This window comes from Engraulis encrasicolus, chromosome 15 (genome assembly GCF_034702125.1).
Source record: "Engraulis encrasicolus isolate BLACKSEA-1 chromosome 15, IST_EnEncr_1.0, whole genome shotgun sequence".
NCBI classification, from domain to species: Eukaryota; Metazoa; Chordata; class Actinopteri; order Clupeiformes; family Engraulidae; genus Engraulis; species Engraulis encrasicolus.
Genome location: NC_085871.1, coordinates 44,312,072 through 44,329,727, shown reverse-complemented (window position 1 = coordinate 44,329,727; position 17,656 = coordinate 44,312,072). Strand labels below are relative to the sequence as shown.

At 41.7% G+C, this 17,656-nt stretch overlaps 1 protein-coding gene across 3 annotated transcripts in view; it reads left to right on the top strand.

The window, feature by feature from the left end:
- The first annotated feature begins 188 nt into the window (after nt 1–188).
- Nucleotides 189–17,656, top strand: part of thoc1 (THO complex 1) — a 42,804-nt gene continuing 25,336 nt past the window's right edge. For all 3 annotated transcript variants that reach the window (XM_063217542.1, XM_063217541.1, XM_063217543.1), the window contains exons 1-7: nt 189–252; nt 658–731; nt 2,316–2,376; nt 5,516–5,582; nt 9,110–9,228; nt 9,997–10,045; nt 11,304–11,399. In XM_063217542.1, the coding sequence (XP_063073612.1) occupies nt 220–252; nt 658–731; nt 2,316–2,376; nt 5,516–5,582; nt 9,110–9,228; nt 9,997–10,045; nt 11,304–11,399 (499 nt within the window). In that variant the 5' untranslated portion in view covers nt 189–219. The remainder of the gene's footprint in view (nt 253–657; nt 732–2,315; nt 2,377–5,515; nt 5,583–9,109; nt 9,229–9,996; nt 10,046–11,303; nt 11,400–17,656) is intronic.

The window sequence follows — 17,656 nt, the reverse complement described above, 5'->3', positions numbered from 1 at the left end:
TTTTTGGGGATATCCGAGATAAATATAAACTGGTGTCTATCCATAGGTTTTCCTCGGATCATTTGTCCTCTCAAGGCACCTTGCTTTGAAGTCCCCCTTTTAGAAAGCGCTACCGATTTGTAGAGCAACTTTTATTTAGAACAATCTCTTCGCAGGAAGTGGCTTTTCCAAACTTTAGCCTATTGCTGCTGATTTCAGGTAGACTGAGGGAACATCGAGATGCCGCCGTCTTTGCTGAATTCTGAATTTACGGTTTGTTTTCTAATAACGTTTTATAGCCCGAAATGATCTGTGTCAAATTTAACATCGGATTTATTGCAGAATGAGTTTCATATCTTGGCTAGCTGTATGAGATATGTTCTAGCAGCATACCAAACTAACCCCACACATGTTTACCATCATCTTTTTGCTATTTGCTAAACCCCATACCACAACAAATTGCAATTAGCTTCCTTTGTCGGCTTTTAGGTTCCTTTGTCCGCGTTATCGTACTAGTTAAAGATCTCGTTCTCCTTTATATGAAATGTTTCGTCTCTTCCGTGTAATTTGTAATCAATTGATGTTAGGCTATCACTTTGGGTTGGCTAATCATCGATGACTTGTGTCAAATCTCTGGCGGTCTAAAATGTTTTCTGATAATAATTGTATGATTTGCAGGCTGCGATTTCTGTGGCGTTGGAAGCCAGAAACAGCAAACCACTAACACATGCGTTCAACCATCTCCACGGGAAGTAAGTGTTGTGAGGGGGGGGAAAGAGTTACTGTCAAGCCCTGTGTGATATCAGACATTGTATTGCCAATGATAATAATTGCTATTCATATGCATCTTCTGTGGTCAAACAACTTATTTTGACCGTCTTGTAACGTTTGTAAAATGCCCAAAGAAGATCTGCACACTGTATTGTCAAAAGTTTTTGCTAACCTGCCTTGACTCACGTGAACTTAGAATTTAAGTGTCATCCTATTTCTAATTCTAACCCATACGGTTCAGTGTGATGTCGGCTATTACAGCTTCAGGATGCCAAAACATTGGGGATGTCGTGCCGAAAAGCGAGTCCCTGCCAGAACACGACTGCCCTCATTGAAACCAATGGAAACTAAAGACCCATTTTTGCAGACAAATCCGACACAATTTAAGATGGAAAGCTTATCAATAAAGCATCTACATTCCATCTGGAAATATTACAAAGAGCTGGTTACAATGTCAGTATTATTTCCATAAAGAAGAATCGAAGAATTGTCATAACAAATGTTACGGTTTAATTTAAATAGCTCATATTAAGTGGAGGACGAGTAATGTTTCATAAGCATCTTTTTAGTTAATAAATTATGTAATTCATTCTGAAAAATTAGTATAATTTTCTCTCAAAAAATGTCATTGGTTTCAATGAGGGCACTCGTGTTCTGGCAGGGACTCGCTTTTCGGCACGACAGTGACAATTGCATGCTCTCCACTTTGTGGGAACTATTTGCAATGGGCCTCTTCCTCTTCCAGCATGACTATACTAGTGCACTCAGTAAGGTCTAGTAAGACACGTATGCCCGAGGCTGGTGTGGATGAACTTGACTGGCCTGCACTGTACAGAGTCCTAACTTGAACCCAATGTAAAACCTTTGGGATGAATGAAAGTGGAGACTGACAGTGTGTTCCCGAGCGGTAGGAACTTCCCAATATGCAACCAACACGCTTTTATAAGAATGGTCAACAATCATATAAGCACCATCCTCAGCCTTGTGGACAGCCTTCCCAAAAGAGTTGAAACTGTAATCGCTGCAAAAAGGTGGACAGACAGACATCATGTTGAAACCTATGGGTTAGGAATGGGATGGCACTGGAATTCATATGTGAGTCAAGGCAGGTTAGCGAATACTGTTGGTAATATAGAACAAGACTGAATAGCACATTGCACTTTGGTACTGAATTGCACTTTGGTACTGCACTTTGCACTTTGGTAATTGCACTTTGGTACTGAATAACTACACTTTAGTAGTACTGCATTTAAGTTGGGGTTTTTCTTGTCAACCTGTATTTTTTGTGCTAGAGGGAGGGAGGGTGGGTGTTGTGTTTGTCTATTGTGTTTTTGTCTATTGTAATGTCTTTGTAATCGTATCAGATGCACTGAAAATTATACAGAACAATTTTCCGAAAGGACAAATAAACTATCTATCTATCTATCTATCTATCTATCTATCTATCTATCTATCTATCTATCTATCGTGATAGGAACGTTGCTGTCCTCAATAAATAGGTCTTTGGCAAACGGTGTGAAAATCCTGTCCATTTTTTCTAACATGTCATGTCCCATCACTTCTAGTGAAACAGAGAAGAAGAGCTCCCTGGACCAGGCGTTGCGGGGATTCCTTCTATCAGAGATTGTAAGTTGTTATCTGCCTCTTGCCTTTTTCTCCTCAGAGAGAAGTGTATAGACTCAGTCGGCACGTTTGACCCGCACATAAACTGCATGTTTTCCCCTCCGAATGTTCCACCCGCTGTTCATGCGATGTCAATCACTGCCAGTCATTAGACATATTGATTAGCCACTACATACAGCAGGTGGAACAAACGTGGGGGAAAACAAGCAGTCTCATGGGCGGTCACAGAGGTGCTGACTGGGTCTATAACTTGTAGGGATGCACCGATACCACTTTTTTGAAAACCGATACAAGTACGAGTAAGGGTCGACCTATATCGGGCCGATATTTGCGTTTATTAAGTGTATCGCATCGGCCGATACGCATGCGGTTTTGGCCGATACGCCCACCCCGAGATTTTGACTACAGACGGGCAGCTCTGTGTTGCTGGCAGACCCGCAATGCACGCAGCTGCGTCACCCCTCCCCCACTCATTAAGTAAAGTAAACAGCCTTGCAGGCTGCCACAAAGTTTTAGACTTTCAGATGCATCCTATTTTAATGTGGACACTGAATGACATGGCATGTGCATGTAATATGCCAAAAGGGAGAATGTTTCAGCTCCATGCATTTTCTGTACTGATTTTAATTTCATTGTTCAGTCAATAATCACCATTTGCCATCTTTCTACCGTTGTAAACTGAATGTCTACCGGCATATGTTTCAGTGTCTAATTTCCACCGCCTTTCAAAACACGCATTTCATACCGTCATTCATGGATCAGCTTCAATCTGTTTTAGCGACATCTAATAGGTAGCAAACATCACTTGCAAACTGGCTAAATTAAAATAGCCTCTTGTAAAACATTTCTGTAGCATTCAACTCACCAGCATGCAGACTGCATAATGCAGCCATCTCGTTGAGCAACCAACCAGCTCTTCCAACGAGGGTAAACTACTGTTTTTATTTCCCTGGTTCATTGTTCGGTCATTTATCACATCCATTTGCCTAGCGTTGTAACGAGTGCCTTCCAGCATGTTTCAGTGTAAATTTCCACCGCGTTTCAAAATGCGCATTTCGTAGCGTCATTCATTTATCAACTTCCATCTGTTTAGCGATCTCTAATGAGTAACAAACATCACTTGCAAACTGGCTATTTCAATTCATATACGTTTATTTGGTTAGATACTGTGTAAAACAGTTCTGTAACATTTAACAGATCAGGTCACCGGCATGCTGCCACTTCCTCGTTCAGCAACAAGTGAATGTTCCAATATGAGTAAAATAGAGGGGTGTCCGCCGTTTGGCGGACCAAACCATTTTGAACAGGGGTGTTTTTTACTGGTGGCATTCTTTGCAATGTATTTTATAATATGAAAATAAGAAAATGGTTTTACTTGTCTATGTGTTTTGTTTGCATTTCTTTGGTTTGTTATTTTGGGCTTTTGTTTGTTATTTATTTGATTTGATTTATTTTGTGAAAGGCCCTAGTAAATCAAGTACACCTATACAGGTGAAAAAATAGGCATGCATATTTAAACCCATAATAATCTTGGTCATCCCCAACATTTTTCAAATTTACAGTCAAGCTCTATGCTATTGTACCACTGTCAAGCAACAGTCCTTTGAAATTTTAATGCCTTATGTATACCTTTTTAGGTGGCTATAATACAGTATAGGCTACAGATGCTTGAAAAACTACTTGCTCAGTGTGCTTTGTACATGACAGTTATTTTCCTGTTATTCATGTTATGGTGTGATGAAAATGTGATGGGATAGGATTTTTTTTTTAATGATACAGAACTGATTTTTGTCATTTTTAACACTTTTTTAACAATATCGGTATCGGCGTATCGGGTATCGGAAATCGGGTATCGGCCAAGGGTGATGGAAAAAATATCGGTATCGCATCGGCCATTAAAAAACCTGTATCGGTCGACCCCTAAGTACGAGTACATTAATGTGTGTACTTGCAGATACCGATACCTTTTACCACCAAAATACAATGGAAATAAATGCATGGCCTTGTTTTTTTCCACCCGTGATCTTTTAATTGTCCATTTCCATGTAGATTTAAACGTTAGTAAATGTATGAGGTGGCACTTTTTTCCATGCTGCTTTCAAGTCCACAGAACGTGACAAGATTTTACATTGTTTTGCGATATAGCAGTATTGTTCCTGGTATCGGCAAGTGCTTGACGAGTACGAGTGCGAGTACAATGAGCAGTATCGGGTGCCGATACCGATACTCATGAACGGCGTGACGTGTTCCATGTGCGTTACGCCCATTTATGGGGGAAAACAACCCATGCAAGTCAATTGGTGATGTTGGGGTTTAATAAACGAAAGATACGGACCTGTAGACTAGCGTTGTTCACGCGCAACATGCCGAAAACGTGTTCTGGTGCCGGCTGTTCAAATAATAGAGCCAAACAGCCGTGGCTGAAGCATGGACTGTGTTCATTTAGACAAGCCGATGTAGCATGTACGTTGATGAGACATTCGGTTTGTTTTCACCCATAAAGGGGCGTAACGCACATTTACGAGCAAAGTACCCGGATGGACGTTCATGAGTGTACCAGTATCGGTATCGGTGCATCCCTAATAACTGTTTTTTATGTGTTGTGTACAGTTCACACGTCTACAAATGTAGTACTCTCTGTATCTGATCTTTTTACAGTACATGCTTACATGCTGAAAACATAGTGGTTGACGAGGGATGGGGATGGGGGTGGGTGGTGTGGGGATCAATGTTAGTTATGTTGAGTGTGAATGTGTTTGTGTTTTGTCTAGTATATTTGTTATTATTTCAAAAAGGAGATGTCATGTACGTATTGATGGACCCCCTTGAAAACAAGATAATTCATCTCAAGGGGCTATCATTAATCCTCTATTAAAGTGAAATTGGAATCCAACAGGACACTATTGCACTGGTCTGCCTTCAAACTGTCTTTAAGCTCTTGCCCAATAACTCGTATAACCTTTTGTTTGTTTCATACTGGGGTTGTTTGCACTCGCTAATGGTCAAAGTGGCTAGTAAGTTGGTCTTTTCTACGAGCCAAACTGAAATTTCACCAGCATTTGGCTGGTTGATTGGTATTAACTTGGAGCCCTGCGTATAATAACCTTTTTTTGTTTCATGTTTTGTTTTCTTTGTATTGCAGATTAAGCAGTCGGAATCAGAGGAATTCCTTGCCTTGATTTCCCTCAGTATTGACGGAGTTGTGGAAGGTCAGTGGGATGCCATGAAACTTTTTATGATCACGCCACCTGGCTATTAAAATCCCTCGTGGGACAGTTACTAATTACAAATAACCCTGGCCTACATTATTTGGTCAAGAACAATTTGCAGAAGAATTGAAGATGGCTAGGCTAATCGAGGTCGGCCGCCACTTGTTTTGAAAATGTGTGGGGGAAAAAAAATACTTAAAGGGACACTGTGCAGGAAATGGTCAAAAAAGGTACTGCAACTATGCTGCTTATTGAAATTGAGCTGCCTATTGCCAAATTTGATCTTTACATGAAAGTTTACTAAGTATTAAACAAATATTTTCTAGTATGGTCCAAGTAGAGTCATTTTTGCAGCTAAAAATGGCTATTTTTGGAAATTCAAAATGGCGGACCATGGAGAAGATCCCCCTTTTCATGTATGAAAAGTGCAAATTTTCCAGTCATAATGAATACTTACAATTTGATGGTGGTGGTAAGTATTCATGAAAAAGGTAACATTAGTGAATGGGCAGCATGAAGTCTGGAAATAAACAACTAAAAATGTCACACAGTGTCCCTTTAAGCTGTGTTCTGAAATGCAGCGTTACATCTTTTTTTGGGGAGGGGTGTAAACCAAAGTGGGCAGTGCCTTCTCCTTGTGGCGTTGTCAGGAACAGGCTTTTCATGATTCGCTCCTTGCTCTGTATTTCTGTGATTGGGACACACAGCCAGGAAGTGGAGGTGAAACACCACTTGGAATCGCAGCATGTGTATGTAACTACACTAAACATTTACTGTATGTAAATGTTCTGTTTGCAATATACACCTCCTCCCTGGGACGTGTCATTCAAACACATGGGTTCTCCTACCACTGCTATGCTGATGACACCCAGATGTACCTGTCGTTCCGTCCAGAGGACACCACGGTTTCGGAACGCATCTCTGCCTGCCTCACCGATTTGTCAACATGGATGAAGGACCACCACCTACAGCTGAACCTGGCCAAGACAGAGCTCCTGGTGATCCCAGCTAAAGAGTCGCTCAGTCACAACATCAACCTCAAGATAGGCTCCACCATCGTGACCCCAAACAAAGTCGCCAAAAACCTTGGCGTCATGATTGATGATGAGCTGTCATGCTCCAACTACATCAACTCGGTCACCCGGACCTGTCGACTCCAGATGTACAACGTACGGAATATCAGACCTGTGCTGACACAATATTCTACACAACGACTGGTCCAGGCCACGGTCCTGTCCCGCGTTGACTACTGCAACTCACTCATGACAGGTCTACCTGCTTGTGCGCTAAAGCCTCTGCAGATGATCCAGAATGCGGCGGCAAGGTTGATATTCAATCAACCCAAAAGGACCCATGTTACTCCTCTATTTATTGAGTTGCACTGGTTACCGATCGCCGCCCGGATCAAGCACAAGGCATTGACCCTTGCCTACAAAACCATCACAGGAACGGCCCCAGCTTATCTGAAGGACCTACTAACGCCTTATGTTACTGGACGAGAACTGCGCTCATCCAGCACAAGCCGCCTGGCTCTGCCATCCAGTCGCTCTAGGTACTCCCAGTCAAGATTGTTCTCCGTTGTGGTACCCAAGTGGTGGAACAGTCTCCCAGAGGCAGCAAGACTAAGCACATCTCTTGCAGCCTTCAAGAAACAACTAAAGACATTCCTCTTTCGAGAGAATCTACTAGACTAATGCTTGAACTGGCCTTGCCCCAGGGCAGACTCCTGACATGATGTTTAGTTTAGTTTAGTTTAGTTTAGTTCGTGTGTGTGTATGTGTGTGTGTGTGTGTGTGTGTGTGTGTGTGTGTGTGTGTGTGTGTGTGTGTGTGTGTGTGTGTGTGTGTGTGTGTGTGTGTGTGTGTGTGTGTGTGTGTGTGTATGTGTACTCGGTATTTACTTTTTATGAAAAAAAAAAAAAAAAAACTAACCCTCTTTGCAACTGCACTTGTTGTTCTGTATATCTCCTGTGCACTTTATTTGCTTGTGATGTTGGCTTGATTATGTCCTCTTTTGAAAGTCGCTTTGGTTATAAAGCGTCTGCCAAATGCAATGTAATGTAATGTAATGTATTGTAACTAGAGCAGAGCAGAGCAGAGCAGAGTAGAGTAGAGTAGAGTAACTTTATTAATCCCCAGGGGGAAATTCAGAAAACTTGGGGAAACTAGGGGAGGCCCTCCGTGTTTCAAAGAGGAGCGAGTAAATCTGGTTTTCAGTGGAAGTAGGTCTTAAAAGATGAGGATGGGAGGTTGGATAATGAAATGGACCCTAACTTTGTCTCCCAGGAGTATGCTCTGGTGGGCTTTTTAAGATGAGGACGGGACGTTGGATAACCCCTCAACCCCAGAGCCTATGTTATAACCTTGCTGTCACCAAAATTGTATTGATCTGTTACTCTGTTACTGTACTGTCCTAGCAGTGTTGTTATGATGCAGTTGAGTATTTTCATCCAATAGTGAATTGGCCCGAAGGCGACCCCGTCTGCAGTAAGCGACTTCACGGACCCTAACTTTTCATGTGACGCTAGCGTCCATGGGTAATGTAGGAAATCTCGCCGTCTAACGTTCGTCATAGCAGCGATTTACCGTTCATAATTTACTGTACTCGGGCGCTAGCCAAATTGGCGGGTAGGTATTTTTTTCTACTAGCCAAAATTAATTTTCACCCGTGTTTGGCGGGTTTGCGTGTGTTAATTTAGAGCCCTGACTCTGTTACTGTACTGTCCTAGCAGTGTTGTTATGATGCAGTTGAGTATTTTCATCCAATAGTGAATAGGCCCGAAGGCGACCCCATCTGCAGTAAGAGGCTGCACGGACCCTGATGCCGTGTAGAGACCAGGAGCGAACGGAGCGAATGAAGCGTCATTATTTCTCTATGGAGGGCATGCGACCTGCGCTACCAAAGCGAATTCGCCAGGAGCGAAGCTTCTTGCGCGACCAGAGCGAATTTTGACGATTAAACTAAATCTAATCGCAGGCGAATTCACTCTGACGCTGTTCGGCGAAAACCAATCGGAACGTTCATATCTCCGAATGTCCCAGGCTGTCAAGCCAGAGCCGTTATGTGATTAGCTGAATCAAACATGTCAATGCTGCGTCTACAGCGATTTCGAGGCGAAACTTCTTCTGCTACCCACGCTAGCAGGCAGCGTAGTTCGCTCTTGGTCTGGACACGGCATAACTTTTCATGTTTCGCCCTCTCACAGGAGTATGCTCTGGGAGGCTTGGATAGTGGGATGATGTACCCTAACTTGTCATGTCTCGCCCTCTCACAGGAGTATGCTCTGGGAGGCTTGGATAGTGGGATGATGTACCCTAACTTGTCATGTTTCGCCCTGTGACAGGAGTATGCTCTGGGAGGCTTAGATAGTGGGATGTACCCTAACTTTTCATGTCTTGCCCTCTGGGAGGCTTGGATGGAGGGATGTACCCTAACTTTTCATGTTTCGCCCTCTCACAGGAGTAGGAGGAGGAGGCTTGGATAGTGGGATGATGTACCCTAACTTTTCATGTTTCGCCCTCTGACAGGAGTATGCTCTGCAACGACCCCGTTTCTGTTGCTGGGCGATGTGCTGGACTCTCTCCCTTTGGCCCAGTGCGACAAAATCTTCTCATTCGTGGAGGAAAACGTCTCAACATGGAAATCGGTAGGTTCAGAGCAGGGCTTGACACTGGCACCTGCCAACCGGCCAAATGCTGGTAAAACTTGGCTGTGGCTAGTAACAATTTCACTGGCCAATGTCACTGGCCAATTTGGCAGGTAGCTTATTCTATGGTATGACATATCAGGATAGCGTATATTCTCCACTTTCCCCCTTGTTGTACAATTCTACAATTGTTTGTATTTAAGTTCAAGAAAAAGCTCAGTTACTCATTTTCTATTTGTTTTATTTCCACGTAGAAACCCATGCACTCATCTTCTCGCTTTAAGCACCTCATCTTCTGAGGTTAGATGTATAGTGTCATGATAAAAGAAAAAAAAAAATCAAATTTGTGGCTAGTAGAATAGCTGCATGGCTATTGACTCAGGAAAACCGCTAGCCACAGTGGCCAGCAAGCGAAAAAGTTAATGTCAAGCCCTGGTCCAGACCCGTCAGACACGTTGAAGGTCAGGGGATTTTTATCATTTGTTGCCATCCTCTGCTACCAATGTTAATCTATTCTCAAAACAAGAGCGTTATTTGCTCCGATTCTTTTTAATTTATTTTGCTATAAATATGTATATGCAATTAAATATGTAATTATATTCATACAGGTGGTCTATACATTTCCATTGCATTTTCAGAATAAATGTCTCTGAGTGGCTAAGAGAAATTAATTTACTGTTCTGTATATTATTTAGTTTACACAGACATGTCCAGTGAACACTGTTTATGTTGTTTTTAACTAAATATAATGTGTTTATCTGTCAACAGAGTTCTTTTTACTCTGCTGGGAAGAATTACCTGCTAAGAATGTGCAACGGTAATTCCAAGTTTTAAAAATGTTTGTATGTTTATCACCTTAGATATGTAAGATAAGATTAGACAAGTATGCCCTTTATTATCCCACAATGGGGAAATTCATTCGTTGCAGCAGTAACATACATACAGATGTGCAAAAAGCAAACGGCACACATACAGACGTGGGACCAGGAGGATCTTTTGTACAGATATGTTCATCCTACCATCTGCAAAATGTAAAATGCACTTCAGCAGTCTTGCTTTTACTAACAGTGGCAGCGAATACTAGTATTGAGAAACCTAATCCCACCTGATTGGAAATGTGTTTTTGGGGCAGTTGTGGGTGGCCTAGTGGTGACGTCATCGTCACGAGCGTCCTCCCCCTTTTCCCCCCACGTGGGGCGCTTATTCGCTTATTGGCTCTTTTCTGGGGAGGGCGTTGCGCATCAAAATCGTACCCGCTCCAGACACTCCACAGAAAAGGGGGACCAGACTACCGTTGTGGAGCCAATCCTTTTGCGGAAGTATGTAGGATGGCTCGCGAGGCTAATGTAACATCACACGCTAGTGTTGAACTTACACCACAAATTGACTTTTACTTTACGTTTACTTTTACGTTTTTGGGGCAGTTGTGGGTGGCCTAGTGGTGAAGGGGATGGGCTGTAGATCAGAGGGTTGCAGGTTCGAATCCCGGCCTTCCACTCCTGGGGACTCTACTACAAAGTCAGGAGTTCAGTAAATCAGGTTAAGTCAGTGATTCTCAAAGTGTGGTCCGGGGACCACCTGTGGTCCGCGACAGAGCTAAGGTGGTCCGTGAGGGGATTTCTACTTTTCCAAGACGAGCTAGCAGTAGGCTATATTTGTAACATAATTACAAAGCTAAACATAGCTGAAGTCTTATTTTCACCACAATGTGAATAAAATTTGAGTAATCTGCATCGAAATTAGCAGTGTCAAATTAGCACCCTTCAACTGTCAATTCAGTTGACAGATGGTCCCTGAACATTTTTGGGCAGACAAAGAGGTCCTCGGTCTGAAAAAGTTTGAGAAACACTGGGTTAAGTTAAGAGGTAAATCATCTAATAGAAGAGCCCGGAGTCTTCATTTTCTTAGAATATAGTTGTATAGGCCCTTGATCTCACTCCAAGGTATCCAACCACACACTGCTCCAAGTATTGTAACCAATACCCTGTTGTACTTAAAATAACTAAGTTGCTTTGGATGTAAACCATCTCCCAGGCGTAATGTAATGTAATGTAATGTAATGGGGTTTTTTGCAGATCTCCTCAGACGGCTCTCCAAGTCACAGAACACGGTTTTCTGTGGACGAATCCAGCTCTTTCTTGCAAGGCTGTTTCCCCTCTCGGAGAAATCAGGTAACTCCACCTTCAAATCAATTAAAGGGACACTGTGTGAGATTTTTTGTTGTTTATTTCCAGAATTCATGCTGCCCATTCACTAACGTTACCTTTTTCATGAATACTTACCACCAGCATCAAATTCTAAGTATTCATTATGACTAGAAAAATTGCACTTTTCATACATGAAAAGGGGGATCTTCTCCATGGTCCGCCATTTTGAATTTCTAAAAATAGCCATTTTTAGCTGCAAAAATGACTGTACTTGGGCCATACTAGAAAATATTTGTTTATTACTTAGTAAACTTTCATGTAAAGATCAAATTTGGCAATAGGCAGCCCAGTTTCAATGGGCAGCATTTTTTGACCATTTCCTGCACAGTGTCCCTTTAAGGGAAACTTACATTTTCAGAGAAGTAGAGAATACACGCAGATCAGTGGCACAGGTGCTGGGAAAAAAATAGCTTAAACTAGAAATGCATTCTCACAGAAAATGCTGGAAGCGGGCTTGCCTTTGGGGGCAGAGATGAAACAAAGTACTATTGAGAAAACAAAGCTAAAAGAAATCTTGGAAAAACTCCATCCACCCAGTCAGAAGTTATGGGCCAAACAATTCAGCCATCTTGGATTCAGCCATCTTGAAAGTGTTGTAGCTCTGCGTTTTGGGGATATACTAAATGACATACATGGTATTTTAAGTTGGCTAAGGAACACTGCATATGATAAAATTTTGAAAATCAACATGGCTTCGAGCGGGATTAGAACTCACAACCTCCATATCTGTAATCCAACCCCTTTGCCATTGATATTAAATGACATACAATACATGATATTTGAAGTTGGCTAAGGAACACTGCATATGATATAATTTTGAAAATCAACATGGCTTCGACTGGGGTTCGAACCTCCAACCCCCATATCCCTAATTCAGTACATTTGCCATTCATACTAAATGACATACATGGCATTTTAAGTCGGCCAAGGAACGCTGCATATGATATAATTTAGAAAATCAACATGGCTTTGACTGGGATTCGAACCCCCAACCTCCATATCTGTAATCCAGCACATTTGCCATGCATACTAAATGACATACATGGCATTTTAAGTTGGCCAAGGAACACTGCATATGATATAATTTTGAAAATCAACACGGCTTCGGGTGGGCTTTGAACCCCCAACCTCAATATCTGTAATTCAGCACATTTGCCATCCATACTAATTGACATACATGGCATTTTAAGTTGGCCAAGGAACACTGCATATGATATAATTTTGAAAATCAACATGGCTTCGACTGGGGTTCGAACCTCCAAACTCCATATCTGTAATTCAGCACATTTGCCATTCATACTAAATGACATACATGGCATTTTAAGTCGGCCAAGGAACGCTGCATATGATATAATTTTGAAAATCAACATGGCTTTGACTGGGGTTCGAACCCCCAACCTCCATATCTGTAATTCAGCACATTTGCCATTGATACTTAATGACATACATGGTATTTTAACCTGGCTAAGGAACACTGCATATGATATAATTTTGAAAATCAGCATCGCTTCAAGTGGGATTCGAACTCTCAACCTCCATATCTCTAATCCAGCACATTTGCCATTGATAATAAATGACAAGCATGGCATTTTAAGTTGGCCAAGGAACAGTGCATATGATATAATTTTGAAAATCAACATGGCTTCGGGTGGGCTTTGAACCCTCAACCTCCATATCTCTAACCCAGCAGCATGCATTACCACTAAGCCAAGCAGCTAGCTGTCATGCTCAGTCCAGCAAGACTATATTACATTGCAATGCAGAGCTGAACAATAGCATGGTTCCTCGCACCTGCTCGTTAAGAATAGAATCTTGAGACAGTGACAGTTGAAATGGAACACTTCACTGGCTGCACCTGTTGTGATTGACTGAAAGACAGTTAGTATTGACCTCTAAACTGGGGAGAAAATGAGAATGAGTTTTTTGTCTTTACAACATCGTTGTAAAAAAACTAAAAGGAGTTGGCACGTGTCCTTTTCACAGATCGGAGTCATGCTTGTGATCTCTCTAACAGTCTTTGAATGAAGTTTATAGGTTAAATTTTTCAGGCACAAATGGACCTCCGTGTGGGACATGCGCTGATCTCTTGAAAAATGCCCTTTTCGAAAGACTGGGATTCTCCATAGAGCCAGGCCTGTTTTTTTTACAAACCTGCCATTTAAAAAGTATTGGGAGTTGGGAAATGAAACTTTCACAATTTGGAGACATCCCATAGAGCTCGCTAACAACGCGTCAACTAAACTTCTAGGTGAAAGTGTTGATGTTTTATGACCGAAAAAGCCTCCTACACTCTAATCTCTAGAGTGGCGGAACTTTGGTTCATGGAGGTTCCACCACTATTTTCAATGGGGACCCAGGCTTTCACAAAATCGCCAAAAACGGGAAAACGACAAGAGACACGGAGAAGCCTATAACTGTACGCGATCTCCAAGCCGAGCCGGTCGTTTTAGTGTTTGAACGGTGTCTCTATCTCGAAAGGCCTAGGAGGAGATCCATTTTCTATTTTACTGCTGCCCTGCACAAGACCAATAATAATAACTAGAAATGCATTCTCACAGAAAATGCTGGAAGCGGGCTTGCCTTTTGGGGCAGAGATGAAACAAAGTACTATTGAGAAAACAAAGCTAAAAGAAATCTTGGAAAAACTCCATCCACCCAGTCAGAAGTTATGGGCCAAACAATTCAGCCATCTTGGATTCAGCCATCTTGAAAGTGTTGTAGCTCTGCGTTTTGGGGATATACTAAATGACATACATGGTATTTTAAGTTGGCTAAGGAACACTGCATATGATATAATTTTGAAAATCAACATGGCTTCGAGCGGGATTCGAACTCACAACCTCCATATCTGTAATCCAGCCCCTTTGCCATTGATATTAAATGACATACAATACTGTACATGATATTTGAAGTTGGCTAAGAAACGCTGCATATGATATCATTTTGAAAATCAACATGGCTTTGACTGGGGTTCGAACCTCCAACCCCCATATCCCTAATTCAGCACATTTGCCATTCATACTAAATGACATACATGGCATTTTAAGTTGTCCAAGGAACACTGCATATGATATAATTTTGAAAATCAACATGGCTTTGACTGGGATTCGAACCCCCAACCTTCATATCTGTAATTCAGCACATTTGCCATGCATACTAAATGATATACATGGCATTTTAAGTTGGCCAAGGAACACTGCATATGATATAATTTTGAAAATCAACATGGCTTTGACTGGGTTTTGAACCCCCAACCTCAATATCTGTAATTCAGCACATTTGCCTTCCATACTAAATGATATACATGGCATTTTAAGTCGGCCAAGGAACACTGCATATGATATAATTTAGAAAATCAACATGGCTTCGGGTGGGATTTGAACCCTCCACCCCCATATCTCTAATAAAGCAGCATGCATTACCACTAAGCCAAGCAGCTAGTTGTCATGCATAGTCCAGCAAGACTATATTACATTGCATTGCAGAGCTGAACAATACACTTCTAGAATGCTTGCTCGCACCTGCTCGTTAAGAATGGAATCTTGAGACAGTGACAGTTGAAATGGAACACTTCATTGGCTGCACCTGTTGTGATTGACTGAAAGACATTTAGTATTGAGCTCTAAACTGGGGAGAAAATGAGAATGAGTTTTTTGTCTTTACAACATCGTTGTAAAAAAACTAAAAGGAGTTGGCACGTGTCCTTTTCACAGATCGGAGTCATGCTTGTGATCTCTCTAACAGTCTTTGAATGAAGTTTATAGGTTAAATTTTTCAGGCACAAATGGACCTCCGTGTGGGACATGCGCTGATCTCTAGAAAAATGCACTTTTCGAAAGAATGGGATTCTCCATAGACCCAGGACTGTTTTTTTTACAAACCTGCCATTTAAAAAGTATTGGGAGTTGGGAGATGAAACTTTGACAATTTGGAGACATCCCATAGAGCTCGCTAACAACGCGTCAACTAAACTTCTAGGTGAAAGTGTTGATGTTTTATGACCGAAAAAGCCTCCTACACTCTAATCTCTAGAGTGGCGGAACCTTGGTTCATGGAGGTTCCACCACTGTTTTCAATGGAGACCCAGGCTTTCACAAAATCGCCAAAAACGGGAAAACGACAAGAGACACGGAGAAGCCTATAACGATACGCGATCTCCAAGCCGAGCCGGTCGTTTTAGTGTTTGAACGGTGTCTCTATCTCGAAAGGCCTAGGAGGAGATCCATTTTCTATTTTTACTGCTGCCCTGCACAAGACCAATAATAACTAGAAATGCATTCTCACAGAAAATGCTGGAAGCGGGCTTGCCTTTGGGTGCAGAGATGAAACAAAGTACTATTGAGAAAACAAAGCTAAAAGAAATCTTGGAAAAACTCCATCCACCCAGTCAGAAGTTATGGGCCAAACAATTCAGCCATCTTGGATTCAGCCATCTTGAAAGTGTTGTAGCTCTGCGTTTTGGGGATATACTAAATGACATACATGGTATTTTAAGTTGGCTAAGGAACACTGCATATGATATAATTTTGAAAATCAACATGGCTTCGAGCGGGATTCGAACTCACAACCTCCATATCTGTAATCCAACCCCTTTGCCATTGATATTAAATGACATACAATACATGATATTTCAATTTGGCTAAGGAACACTGCATATGATATCATTTTGAAAATCAACATGGCTTTGACTGGGGTTCGAACCTCCAACCCCCATATCCCTAATTCAGCACATTTGCCATTCATACTAAATGACACACATGGCATTTTAAGTTGGCCAAGGAACACTGCATATGATATCATTTTGAAAATCAACATGGCTTTGACTGGGATTCGAACCCCCAACCTCCATATCTGTAATCCAGCACATTTGCCATGCATACTAAATGACATACATGGCATTTTAAGTTGGCCAAGGAACACTGCATATGATATAATTTTGAAAATCAACATGGCTTTGACTGGGTTTCGAACCCCCAACCTCAATATCTGTAATTCAGCACATTTGCCATCCATACTAAATGATATACATGGCATTTTAAGTCGGCCAAGGAACGCTGCATATGATATAATTTAGAAAATCAACATGGCTTTGACTGGGATTCGAACCCCCAACCTCCATATCTGTAATCCAGCACATTTGCCATGCATACTAAATTATATACATGGCATTTTAAGTCGGCCAAGGAACGCTGCATATGATATAATTTAGAAAATCAACATGGCTTTGACTGGGATTCGAACCCCCAACCTCCATATCTGTAATCCAGCACATTTGCCATGCATACTAAATGACATACATGGCATTTTAAGTTGGCCAAGGAACACTGCATATGATATAATTTTGAAAATCAACATGGCTTCAGCTGGGTTTCGAACTCTCAACCTCCATATCTCTAATGCAGCAGCATGCTTTACCATTAAGCCAAGCAGCTAGCTGTCATGCACAATCCAACAAGACTATATTACATTGCATTGCAGAGCTGACTTCTAGAATGGTTGCTCGCACCTGCTCGTTAAGAATAGAATCTTGAGACAGTGACAGTTGAAATGGAACCCTTCATAGGCTGCACCTGTTGTGATTGACTGAAAGACAGTTAGTATTGAGCCTTTAACAGGGGAGAAAATGAGAATGAGTTTTTTGTCTTTACAACATCGTTGTAAAAAAACTAAAAGGAGTTGGCACGTGTCCTTTTCACAGATCGGAGTCATGCTTGTGATCTCTCTAACAGTCTTTGAATGAAGTTTATAGGTGAAAGGGTTCAGGCACAAATGGACCTCCGTGTGGGACATGCGCTGATCTCTTGAAAAATGCACTTTTCGAAAGAATGGGATTCTCCATAGAGCCAGGCCTGTTTTTTTTACAAACCTGCCATTTAAAAAGTATTGGGAGTTGGGAGATGAAACTTTCACAATTTGGAGACATCCCATAGAGCTCGCTAACAACGCGTCAACTAAACTTCTAGGTGAAAGTGTTGATGTTTTATGACCGAAAAAGCCTCCTACACTCTAATCTCTAGAGTGGCGGAACTTTGGTTCATGAAGGTTCCACCATAGTTTTCAATGGAGACCCAGGCTTTAACAAAATCGCCAAAAACGGGAAAACGACAAGAGACACGGAGAAGCCTATAACGACACGCGATCTCCAAGCCGAGCCGGTCGTTTTAGTGTTTGAACGGTGTCTCTATCTCGAAAGGCCTAGGAGGAGATCCATTTTCTATTTT